The sequence below is a fragment of the Melopsittacus undulatus genome, chromosome 4 (assembly GCF_012275295.1).
Source record: "Melopsittacus undulatus isolate bMelUnd1 chromosome 4, bMelUnd1.mat.Z, whole genome shotgun sequence".
Taxonomy (NCBI): domain Eukaryota; kingdom Metazoa; phylum Chordata; class Aves; order Psittaciformes; family Psittaculidae; genus Melopsittacus; species Melopsittacus undulatus.
In genome coordinates, this window is record NC_047530.1 from 514616 (window position 1) to 527809 (window position 13194).

Here is a 13194-nt window from a genome sequence, read left to right on the forward strand (position 1 = left end):
TGTCCTTGTCCCCTGGTCATTTCACTGCTGCAGACACACCTGACACACGAGGTCACACTTCTTTACACTGATTTAATACTAAACTCCTCATTAAGTCTACAGCCTTAACACATTAAGAAGTGATTTTGCCTTTCATCCTGTTTTACTGTGGCTAAAGAGAAGACCCAGCTTTCAAAAGCCCTCCTTGATACTAAACCCACAAGTACTCTTACAAGATACACAGATATATTGCATACACAGGGACGGATATATATGCATACACACACACGCTCCCCATGGCAGAGGGTTGGAACTGGGTGATCTTAAGGTCCTTTCCAACCCAAACCATTCTATGATACTATATATAACAACTAGGCTCCAGTCCCTTCCTTTCCCCTCTCTGCAGCCAAGCTGGCAGCAGTAGTGACTTGCTGATTGGCAAATCTGGTGCCTCCCTCATAATGAGTATTTCAATGCTTTTAAATGGGGGAAAACTGTATCCTAAGGAATTTTATCCAATGTAATTGCTTAGTACTTGTCTGAGAGCCTAAAACAAGGGAACAGCAAGAAGAGGGAGTTGAGTGGAGCTGAAAATGCCCACTGAGATTACAACACATGCACAAGCTACACATACCCTGATGGGAGTGAAGACTGCTTTCAAAATGAACTAAGTCTCTCAAGCAGTTAATAAAGCACTTGACAGTTGGTTAATCTGAGCTGACAGAGCAAACATGTGGCCACAGCTCAAGATCATCTGTTAAGAGCTTTGTATATTGTCTTTGGAGGAGTTACTGCTTTTCTTTATGCAACAGTCATGGAACTGCTGCCAACTCAGCTCCACAAATGAGGCGGGTTTGTGTTTTGTGGGTTGCTTTGGTTTGGGTTTTTTCTATCATCCTTTCCTCACTGCCCTGAAACTGCTGCTATTGGAAAAGAGGAAGAGCTCTGTGGCTGCCTTCCTCAGGAATGACCTAATCCTAATGCAGCATTTACCAGTTATAGGCCTTTCTATTAAGTTGGGCTGCATGGGATGAGATTCCATGCTGTATTTTCTTAAGACTAATTAAAACTCTTATTAGTTTATATAGGTCCTGTTCCATCAAGAGCAGATACAAACAAGCAATAGGACAAAAGGAAATGACCTCAGGTTGGGCCAGGGGAGGGTTAGACTGGGTATTAGGCAACACTTCTTCCCCAGAATGGTTGTCATGCACTGGAAAAGGCTGCCCAGAGCAGTGGTGGAGCCACCACATCTGGGGGTATTTAAAAGATGTGGCACGTGGGGACATGGTTTAGTGGTGGCCTTGGCAGTGCTGGGGAAGGGTTGGTCTTAAAGGTTCTTTCCAATCTAATTGATGCTACAAGGTTCCTGCTTAGATGTAGACACAATCAACTGTTGCCTAAAGTTAATGTCTTTAAAAAGGCAGGGGGAAGCAGCACTGAGGTTACAACACTATCACAGACACACACACACACACTGTATCCAGCTTGAGTAATACAAGAGAAACAAGCCAAGGGAACATCTGATCACTGACAGCAGTGTGCCACAGCAGCACCACTGGCACAACACTGCCATAACAGCCTGGGAACTGCTGCTTCAACTGAAGTGATACCAGCTCTGTGCTCACAAACCAGATACAGGTCTGGTAACAACCATACAGATGTGTGTGATGCTGCACTCCCAGGTGCCTGTCTGCCAGAGGGTAATGAAGCCACCTCAGGGGACTGATGGAGACCACTCTGTTCTACAGGGAGAGGTAACAGTGACCAGTGGGCCAGGGTGGAACAAGCTCTCTGGAGGGAGATCACCTTTCCCCTTTCAGAGTTAAGCTGGCATTAAAAGCTTTGCCCAGGCCCCACCTCCCTGCACTGTGACACAGCATGAGACCTGTCCCTGCAAGTCACAGCCTGCCCTGGGTTCTGTATCATTGGAGTCATTACAGGCTGTTCACAGAGTATGGGCATCTTGCTGAGAGGAAACTGAACTTCAAGTACAGCCAAGGGACAAGTCAGAATCCAGCCTGGTTTGGGTTGGGAGGGACCTTAAAGCTCCTCCAGCTCCAAGCCCTTGAGCACTGCCAGGGATGGGGCAGCCACAGCTTCTCTGGGCACCCTGTGCCAGCGCCTCAGCACCCTCCCAGGGAACAGCTTCTGCCTCAGAGCTCAGCTCAGTCTCCCCTCTCTTGGGCAGGTTCAAGCCATTCCCCTTGGCCTGTCCCTACATCCCTTGTCCCAAGCCCCTCTCCAGCTTTCCTGCAGCCCCTTTAGGCACTGGAGCTGTTCTAAGGTCTCCCCTTCAGGAGCCTTTTCTTTAGGCTGAACCAGCCACTCTGCTCAGGGTGACAACTGTCAGAGGCCACTGGGGGCTCTGCTGCTCCAACTTGATTTCAGTGTAACTGAAGGAAGTTTATGAGCTCACCTTTGGGGTCTGGACTTCGGTTTCACTTTTCTGCTCGGGGTAGGATACAGCCTGAGCTCAGATAGATTCAGATCACACAGAGCATTTGCAAAGGGGTCTCCCATTTGTCCTGTGTCATCCACACACTCAGGGCAGCCTCCAGGCACAGGTTTACCTAAGGAAAAGCAGGATTTCCAGAGAGCAGAGGGTACTCTGTGCAGTCCACAGCACTCAGACACAGCCCAACACTCAGGTGGAGCTTCCTGGGACAAGGGGGTGACACATTCAGCAGATAAGCAACTTCTTACAGGAGTTGTGGCACTCAATCCTACTGGAATTACCCCCTTTGGCTCACTGCTGTGGCTGTGACAGCCTGCAAGGGAGCTCAGAACTGGCAGAACCCCACACTAAGGGCAGTGGAAAACACTGTACAAAGCCAAAAGGGCTGTGCCATCAGCAACACAGAAAAGCACTTTGGTACCCAGGCTCAAAGAGCAGAGCTCATCACACAGCACCTAAGGTCAGGAAAGCAGATGGTTCACATTTTTCCTCCTTGTTCTTATAAGATTATCCTGTGGGAGCTGCAGGGAAAGAATCTACTTAAACATTTTAATCCACCAATGGAATCTACCATGACTCACAACCATTCACTGCAGACAGCAAAGAGGACAGAGTTCAAACATCCTGTAAGGGAGCCCCTAAAACAAGCAAATGCTTTGTCGAGGGCTCTAAAGAGACACTTCCTCTCCTCAGAAGTCTGCCCAAGCTGTCTGACACCTCTGGCTTCACAGGATCCAAGCTACCTCTGCTGATGGCAGCTACAGCATTGAGCTATAGGAGAGCCATGGATCAGACTCATCATGGACTCACGATCAAAGCCTAAGCTGCTGGGGATTTGGCCATTGCTCATCACCTTTCACGTCACTCAATCTCTTTATGCCCTGTAAATATCAGGTTGGTCAAACTACAAAGACCTTTTCACTACTGTTAGAGGCAAAACTGGACTTAATGTAAGGATCAACGCTGAGATCACATTTCTTGGCGAAGAAATCCTTTATGGGGCTGCAATACAGGAAATGTTTCTTTACAGCTGTGAGCTGTTAAAATTTATCCTATGGCTAAACCCTGTGAGAAAGCCCCTTAACCCTTTATTTATCCCACAAATGTTTCTGCTCCATGTATCACATGATACAGCATCATAGAATCATAGAATAGTTAGGATTGGAAAGCACCTCAAGATTATCCAGTTCCAACCCCTGCCATGGGCAGGGACACCTCACACTAAACCATGGCACCCAAGGCTTCATCCAACCTGGCCTTGAACACTGCCAGGGATGGAGCATTCACAACCTCCCTGGGCAACCCATTCCAGTACCTCAGCACCCTCACAGCAAAGAATTTCTTCCTTAGATCCAGCCTAAACCTCTGCTGTTTAAGTTTCAACCCGTTACCCCTTGTCCTATCACTACAGTCCCTAATGAATAGTCCCTCCCCAGCATCCTTGTAGGCCCCCTTCAGATACTGGAAGGCTGCTAAGAGGTCTCTGTGTTTGGTGTTTCCAGCAGAGGCTTCTATGTCTCCCATAACAGAGGAAAACATAGAACATGCTCCCATGAATCAAGTCCAGACAAGACATAACCCTGTGTGTGTGGTTCCTTAAACAAAATAAATCAGCAGCTGGTGTTTCCAGGATGAGATTCTAAGGAAATCAGCCTGGCTGCTAACATCCATCCATGGGATCAAAGCACCAAAGCACCCCAGAGCACAGCACTGAAACCATCAGGGTTTGTGGGGGTTGAACATCTCCAGAACTTGAAGCTTTCCATCTGTTTGAGAAGCAGGTTCTGGCTCTGGGATGAAAGGAGCTGTCACATGGCTGAGATGCCAGAGTCCTCTGTAAGCAGCTGATCACAGTGGAACACTGAGCATTTGCAAGCATCACCAGCAGCTTGTCCTCCCTGTGGCTGTTCCAATTGCTACACTCAAGCCAGGTAGAGGGGAAAACCAATACACATCATATGCTAAGTACGTCAAGAGCCTACAAGAAACCTGGAGACAGAGCTTTGGCCAAGGGCCTGTAGGGACAGGCCAAGGGGAATGGCTTGAACCTGCCCAAGGGGAGACTGAGCTGAGCTCTGAGGCAGAAGCTGTTCCCTGGGAGGGTGCTGAGGCGCTGGCACAGGGTGCCCAGAGAAGCTGTGGCTGCCCCATCCCTGGCAGTGCTCAAGGCCAGGTTGGACACAGGGGCTTGGAGCAGCTGCTCCATGGAAGGGGTTGGGCTTGGAGCTGGAGGAGCTTTAAGCTCCTTTCCAACCCAAACCATTCCATGATTCTATGATTCCCATCTCCTCAGCAGACACAAGTCGGTTACACCACATTTCTAACCCACATCACTAGATGGACGATATACACATGGCTTAACATTCAATTTAACTTTCAGCTAAAGATTAGCACACATGGTGGTAAAGCAGCACCACCACCAACTGCACCACAAGCTAAGGCACTGATAAAGGCCAACAGACACAAGGCAACAAGAAGGAACATTCCTCATCTAAGTTAATGCCCCCAACCCCAGCTGCTGTTATTTTACAGTCTTGTTAGATATAATCAGGTGAGAAAAGCCTTGTAACTTGAGCAGTTTGAGCATCTGTGCTCTCCTAACCAGAGAGGGCAACACACACCATTTTCAGGCATAACATTTTAAACCAAGTGCTAAAACCCAAACCTGCTCAGCTGCCTGGGGTGTGATACTTCAGTCTGGCTTCTCAGTTTGACCAGGAGGGAAGCTCAGCATGCAGGCTACAGAAGATACAGGCTGAGGTATTCAAATCCTCACACTGGAAGTTTCAGCTGCAAGATAGCCAAAAATCCTTACTCATACTGTAAATGTCACTTCATGTTTTAGTTGATGTAGATAACTTGAAGCAAAAGATAAAGTAACAAAAAATGCCAAGTGTTACAGTTGAGGAACAGAATGAACATGGAACTGAAGGAGGGATGGATGCTCCAGCACCCCCAGCTATGGCTATGTGGGTGGCCTTGGAAACCCAGACTTCAGCCCTTTAAAAATAAATAGGAGTTACAGAAATAGCCTGATGTGTGGTTGAAAACAGGCTTCCTGCTGCATGGAAAGCTCTTCCAGACTGGAGAACTAAACAAGAACTTGAATGGTTTAACTCTATAGATCTAACTAACTCCAGGCCCAAAAAGCAGGCCCCATTGCAGCTCAGAAGGAAAGAGAAGGCCAGCTCCCATCTTATAGCTGGGCCCTCAGAAGACACGATCCAAATGACCCTTTGTTCATAACATTCTAGCAAGAGACAACTGCAATGTAACGTGCCAAAGAGAAGGATTTCAAGCATTTCAAGAGAACAAACACCATAACATAAGCACCACAAAGGAGAAATAGCCATCAGAAGACCATTTAGAAACAGCTGAGCAAGCTTTTTAAACACAAGTCCAACAATATAAACAGGCAAAAGAAACAAGGGCTCATTATGCAAACAGCATCACCATAGCGTGAGCTGCTGCAAACAACCTCTTTAGCTTTATTCAGAGAGCAGCTGAGCATTTTCCATCCTATTCCAAGCACATCCAAGTGCCCATCACATTCAGAGTTCAGACAGTAACCAAATGAAAGGTTCCCTTCATTCCCTGCATCCGGAATTGCATTCCAGTCAAGCTCTGGGTGTAGATTTTGCTATTTGAAACAAAACCACCACATGGTTCACATTGTTCCAAGTGCTCTTCAGGGCAGTTACTAACCATCAGTATAACATCAGCCTAGTATAAGGTCTTCAGCTTCAGCAATCTGAAGTCATAGCACCAACTTCCCTTTAAAAGGACATTCCCACATCTGAAAATTGTCTGGTCTAGAGAGCAGTGAAACAAAAAGATACAGCAACAAAAATACAAGATGGTTTCGTCATTGCTTCTGGAGTGTGATGCATTTCAGAGTTCTCAGTCACAACCTTCATCCTTTCCATCTATGCAAAGCCTGACACTGTTACTTCACTGTCACAGCCACTCCACAGTCCAGGACAATTTTATAGGGATGTTTTATCCAGTTCACAGACAAGGAATTCCTTAACCTGCTGGCTCTTCATCCATCCTATGCAAAGAGACCTGCTCCTTCATTTCCTGCTGAAGGAAACATATCCAAACATGACACGACCTGTTAGTCCACAGCCAGGAAAGGACTTCTAACACACATTCACCTGAACAAAAGAAGATTGGGGTGGTTATTTATATGTGTTCTGCTACATGAGGACAGTCAAACAGCGAAGCCACCACCAAAGTTAAATCCATTCATTCCCAGATCCTAAAACAATCACCGACCAACTGATAACTTGCCAAAGCACAATGAATGACACACAAGAGATGTTTATTGTAGCTGAAACATTTAGTAGGGCCTATTGTGCATTTTATTTTACCAGTCCTGATATACAGCTGTGCATTTCCCAACCCATTTTACCTTTTAATAACCACAAACGCTATTTACCAAAAGACACGACCACCTGAAAAGCTGCATCAAAACACAGATGACACTTCAGCACTTAACCAAGGGGAGAAAACACTCTTTTGGGGCAATATTCCTGACACTAAAGCTGCTCACCACTACGGGTCCCTAGTTCTTATCTCCCATATGACCTCACCTGACATTGCAAAGGATGAGAAGATTCTGGACTGCGGGAAGAGTGGAATTCTCATTCTGTCCTGTCACCAGGTGCCTGTCCAGTACAACATGCACAGCATCCGGACTGCTGGCTAAATGCAGGAGGAAAAGCAACAGGCATCATGTTAGTGGACACTACTTCAGTGTCAGTATCACATCTCTCATGGAATTTACACAAAAGAGGACTATTTTGACCAGATTTGCTGGGTGACAGACATGCTGATCTATAACCCCAGGCAGGGACAATCTTAAAGCCCAAATGCTGAAATGATTTCACCAGGAAGACTTTCTATGGAAGGACAGCGGGACTGGTCCCTTGATACAATTAACATCAGGTGGATAAAGTGCATAGATCAGATTTTCCATGATAAAACCATCAAAGCAAAGGTTCCTTCCTATGAGCTCATCTCAGTCTCCCCTCTGGCAGGTTCAAGCCATTCCCCTTGGCCTGTCCCTACATCCCTTGTCCCAAGCCCCTCTCCAGCTTTCCTGCAGCCCCTTTAGGCACTGGAGCTGCTCTCAGCTCTCCCCTTCAGGAGCCTTCTCTTCTCCAGGCTGAACCAGCTCAGCTCTCACAGCCTGGCTCCAGGGCAGAGCTGCTCCAGCCCTCGCAGCATCTTGGTGGCCCTCCTCATGGCTTTCTCAAGCAGGTCCAACTCACCATTTCTAATCCACGAGGTTATTTGTTCCTATCATGAAATGGGAATGCAAGATGAGATGTCCTGTCAGAGTCTTGTGTTAAACCAGCACACAAACATTCATTCCCCAAACGCAGCCATGAAACAGGTAATCCTGGACAAGAGGAGAGTGCCATACCACTGAATGTAGCTCCAGAATCTTTCACAAAGTCTTCCACAATAATGGACAAACTGGCAAAATTGGGCTGTCGGACTAGTTCATACACAGAGGGCTGGAAAAGAACAAAAGGAAGGAAGTCTGGCTTGGCTTTTACAGGAAAAGCCAAGCAAAACCAACACATACATCCCCCTACAATTCTCCCAGCTGCATACAGGAAATCAGAGAGCAATGAAGCATAAACCCAAATGACCACAATCAGCTTCTATGGATTTTCTACAGGGGACAAACTGAAAACTCTTAAGTGAAAGAAACTAAGGGCAAGAATGGCACCAAGGAACTCCTGCACATCAACCAGACCCTGAGCAGTGTGCATGGAATTAACTCTATCAAAGTGCAGACTTCTTTGGGTGTTGGCCACAAACATTTGGACACAAATGCTGTGCCACTTGCAAACAACAGGATTCTGCTTTGGAATTAACATGGGATACAGCTTAAATTAAGAGAGAAAAACTGGAATCCCAAGTTCAGTTTCTATCTGCACAGGTGGACACTGTTTTTCTTATGGTTTCCATAGCCAGAGTATCCCAGAAGTTGTACTAGAGAGGTCTGCATCACTCTGGAACACAGGTACAACTGCCATATAAATGGCCTGTGAATACACAGAATCATAGAATCATAGAATAGTTAGGATTGGAAAGGACCTCAAGATCATCCAGTTCCAACCCCTGCCATGGGCAGGGACACCTCACACTAAACCATGGCACCCAAGGCTTCATCCAGCCTGGCCTTGAACACTGCCAGGGATGGAGCATTCACAACCTCCCTGGGCAACCCATTCCAGTGCCTCAGCACCCTAACAGTAAAGAATTTCTTCCTTAGATCCAGTCTAAACCTCTGCTGTTTAAGTTTCAACCCATTACCCCTTGTCCTATCACTACAGTCCCTAACGAAGAGTCCCTCCCCAGCATCCCTGTAGGCCCCCTTCAGATACTGGAAGGCTGCATTAAATAAACCAACAGCATCTACTTTAATCACAAGCCAGTCTGTACTAACAGCTTTTTCCCCTACAACTTCCTCTGCCTTTTAAAATGAAAGAGCACCTTAAGAAACAAAAACTTAGTTCCAGCACTCATGAAACCCAAAAGCAGTTCTTAAAAGCCCTCAACAAGGAATGCACAGAGCTGAGCAGCCACTTCCAGCTTTTTTACTGCTTCAGTTTCAAGCATCCAAGATTATTTACTGAACAATCAGAAGGAAAACATGCTCCACATGACAGGAGAGACAATCCCTTCATGCACTCAGTGCTGGGCCCCCTTCCAATGACAACTCTCTATCTCTTCCACATAAATCAAGGGTACCATAATGATGATTTATATGAGAAATATCAGTTCCATCACCTGAAATCACAGGCTCACACACAGCAAAAGCCAGGTGAGTGCTCAACCTACCCCTGTCAGGCTGTATCCTTGAAACACCCAGGATTTATCCTCATTGGTGGCACAACACAAGGCTGCGACTCCATGTCCAACTGCACAGATGGGCTCTGTGAGAGAAAAACCAAAGCATATTTGAGCAGCATCTTCAAACAGACAAAACACAGGTGAGGGTTAAGGAGATTCTTCATGCTACAGCATGTTCCCTTCCTGCAGTAAGATTATCCCCCACAGTTCATACTCTCTCAAGCTGTAAGGTTTCTCCTATACACCACAGAATAGCCCCAGTCTTGCAAAGATTTACTAGCTGTTATCTTCAGGCCTAGAGACAGCATCAGTCAAAGAGGAGAACACGTGCTCAAATGGTAAATGAGAGGCAAACACAAGTCTTGATTAACTACAGCCTTAATGATGATCTTGGTATCTTCCACACTGGCTCTGAATGTTGAATCACAAAGACCTGGAGAGAGCCACTTCTGTATCACTCTTCAGACATGAGCATTAAAAAGCTACTGGTATTCTTTTGTATGCATTTTACATTAAGAGGCTACTTCTAAAGAGAAGATACATATCTCTAAAGTTCTGAATGCTCTTCAGCTATATATACATTTTTAAGTCACTGGAAGGTCACAGTCTCACATTTATTACTATCTATTTAACAAAGCACCTAATGATGTTCACCTACTGTTCTCAGTGCTGAAGTGCTGCAGTATCTTCGCCAGGTACCCACTGTTTGCAAGGTCAGTCATAGCCCCGGGACAGTTTGGAATCAGCAATGCATGGTACCTAGCACCTGGTGAGGAGGAAAGGATAAACTCATTGGGATAAAAGTAACAACCAAATGAGCCTGACCATAAACCTATTTCAGATTTGACAAAATTCAGACAATCCCACATAAGCCAGTCAAAACCTGTGTTGAGCTTAATGATCTATGTGGAGAAAAAGGTCCTTCTTAGGACAAAGGACCTAGGAACGGATGGGGCTTGGAGCAAGCTGCTCTAGTGGAAGGTGTCCCTGCCCATGGCAGGGGGTTGGAACTGGATGAGCTTTAAGATTATATCCCTTCCAGCCCAAACCAGTCTGGGATTCTGTGATTTTTAATGACATTCTTAGCTGAGCAAAACCTAAAACCACTATGTCTGCTAGGTTCTATTTTAGCAAAATACTTATTTTAAACAAGTATTTAAATAACAGTATATATCATGTATATATATACACACACATGTGAGAATATATGTTGTGTCTACATAAAATATATATATACACAATATATATGTTTTATACATAAAAATACATATGAATATATATCAATCCAAGACACAGGACAACAACAACTGCAGTTGCTAGGACTTCCTCTTACATACAAAATAACATCTGCATTTGCTATGGCTTCTTCTAGTAACAGAAGTTTTATACCTTTTCTGTGGTGCTATTCCCAATACTAGGAAGCACTTGTTACCCTGAGAGATGGAGATGATACACGGGTGAGCAGTGAAGCTCTTACCATCAATGGACTCCAGCTTGGCAGGGCTAGCATAGGATTTCATACGGAAGTCCTGGACCCAGCGCATGTTGGTCTCGTTCACATCCACAAAATCGATTGGCTTTCCCTAGGAAAAACACAGTTCAGGGGGTTGGAACTGGATGAGCTTTAAGGTGTCTCCAACCCAAACCAGTCTGGGATTCAATCTATGACAGAACTATACAGGAAGCACTCATACACTTCAGTATTAAGAAAACAGAACTAAAAAGAGCCCAGTAACCTATAAACCTATAAACCCTTATAAACCTATAAAACACTTCTCAAAAAGACTTAGTATAACTCTTGTCAATCACAGTATCAACTGGTTTCAGGCTGAAATCACCATTACTGCTCATTTTTACTTACCCCAGGAGTGGCAACTTGCAGATTAAAAGCAGAACTCGTCAATGTAAAGCAGTGAAGGAAGGACTGGGCTGACACACCTGAAAAACAAGAGCCCAACGACTTCAGAACACAACAGTCACACTTCAATCCCAGCCACAGAAAGGGAATTTCACCTAGCAAAGTACATCAGCTTGGGTTTACTGCTCATCTTTGAAGCTCCCAGTAATTTCAGGGGGGTATTTTAAGGTATTAGAAATGAAGACCCTTCATTACAGCAAACTGTGTGTTGAGAAACACATGAGGAAGGTGTTCTGGGTACCCCGAGGGGGTCACCCCGGTCCATACACCTGGAAGCACAATTCAACAGCCCCCGTGTCAACAGCAGGTGCAGAGGGGATGCACAGGAGGTACTGAGCAGCACAGCTGTGCAGGGCACACGTGCAGATGTGCACTGCAGGTGAGCACATGTGGAGGGCAAACATCTGTGCACAACACAGCTGCACAAGCAGTGCAGTCACCACTGAGCACTGATCTGCATTGATGTGATCCCCCCTCCAGCTCCCACAGCCTCTCCTCATCAGGGGGATGCTCCAGACCCCTCAGCATCCTCGGGGCCTCCCCTGGACCCTCTCCTTGTCTTTGCTCTACTGAGGAGCCCAGCACTGGGCACAGTGCTCCAGATGTGGCCTCACCAGGGTCAAGCAGAGGGGGAACATCACCCCCTCGACTGCTCCCCACGCACCCAGGATACTCTTGTCCCTCCTGGCATCATTACCGGCTCACAGTCACCTTATCACCCACCTCCATTCCCATCCCTTCCCAGTGAACTGCTCTCAGCAGGGCACCCATACACAGCAAGGCAAAGGCCCCGCACGCAGGGCCCCGGCCATACAAGCCCGAAGCGGGGAAGGGGGGATGGCCACAGCGGACCCGCAGGATCGCTTACGGCCACCGGACCGAACCGGGGAACGGGACCCGGTGAACCGAAGGTTTCCCCCCCTCCGAGAGCGTCTCACCCGCGGCCGCAGCGCTGGCGACGATGAGGCAGCTCGGCTTGCCCAGCCGCTCCGACATGGCGGCCGCCGTCCCCTCAGGGGGCCGCGCATGCGCAGGGCGGCGGCGGAGGGATCGGGGTAGGGAGGCAGTGGACAGCGCATGCGCAGAGCGGTGGCGGAGGGATCGGGGGAGGAAGGCAATGGGGTCGCGGAGCCTTTAAAGCAATGGGACCCATAGGGGCGGATCATAGGGGCAGCTGGTGCCGTGTCCTGCCCCACTGCGTGCCCCGGGGGGTTCTATGTGTATTGATGGGTTTTACCTCATTAAATAGGGCGGAAACACTGAGGGGTTGGTGTAGGGACCGTCCACCTATGGGGGGGTGAGCGGGTGACATCACCGGTGGATTGGGAATGGGAAGGCTTCGTGTCCGGATGCCCCATCCCTGATAGTGCTCAAGGGCACGTTGGACATAGGGATTGGAGCAGCTGCTCCAGTGGAGGGGGTCCCTGCCCAGAGCTGGAGGAGCTTTAAGGTCTCTCCAACCCAACCCATTCCATGGTTCCATGATGATCCTATGAAATGCCTGCTGGGTTTCAATGCCCCCATCCAGCTGCGGCGCTGGGCTCCAAACCTCATGCTTGAAACTACACCAAGTCCCTCCTCAGCCGATTGCCACAACACCCAAACCCAAACCACATTATTCCAATGGTGCCGTGTTCCTGACACGTGGGATAAGGAGGAACAAAATCCCTTTGGGATCTCCCCTGCATCCAGCTCTGGGGAACAGCAAGGGAGGGACATGGAGCTGATGGAGTGAGGCCATGGAGGCTGGAGCAGCTCTGCTCTGGAGCCAGGCTGGGAGAGCTGGGCTGGGGCAGCCTGGACAAGAGAAGGGGAGAGCTGAGAGCAGCTCCAGTGCCTAAAGGGGCTGCAGGAAAGCTGGAGAGGGGCTTGGGACAAGGGATGTAGGGACAGGCCAAGGGGAATGGCTTGAACCTGCCCAAGAGAGGGGAGACTGAGCTGAGCTCTTAGGCAGAAGCTGTTCCCT

At 47.6% G+C, this 13194-nt stretch overlaps 1 protein-coding gene across 5 annotated transcripts; it reads right to left on the reverse strand.

Annotated features, from left to right (window-relative positions):
• Nucleotides 1–5785: 5785 nt before the first annotated feature.
• GATD1 (glutamine amidotransferase class 1 domain containing 1) lies at nucleotides 5786–12251 on the reverse strand. 5 transcript variants are annotated; one of them, XR_004079633.2, is made up of 8 exons: nucleotides 12167–12251; nucleotides 11172–11248; nucleotides 10788–10893; nucleotides 9969–10076; nucleotides 9299–9393; nucleotides 7714–7962; nucleotides 7033–7144; nucleotides 5786–6517 (listed from the first exon to the last, which is right to left on the reverse strand). XR_004079633.2 is itself a non-coding variant. In XM_005141792.3 (8 exons), the coding sequence occupies exons 1-8, from the start codon at nucleotides 12222–12224 to the stop codon at nucleotides 6511–6513; spliced, it is 657 nt and encodes a 218-aa protein (XP_005141849.1). In that variant the 5' UTR covers nucleotides 12225–12251; the 3' UTR covers nucleotides 5786–6510. The 5 variants fall into 5 exon arrangements, 3 of the variants coding, with proteins under 3 accessions (XP_005141849.1, XP_030898396.1, XP_030898397.1); XM_005141792.3 differs by having other exon boundaries at nucleotides 7869–7962; XM_031042536.2 differs by having other exon boundaries at nucleotides 5786–6520; nucleotides 7869–7962.
• Nucleotides 12252–13194: the final 943 nt, after the last annotated feature.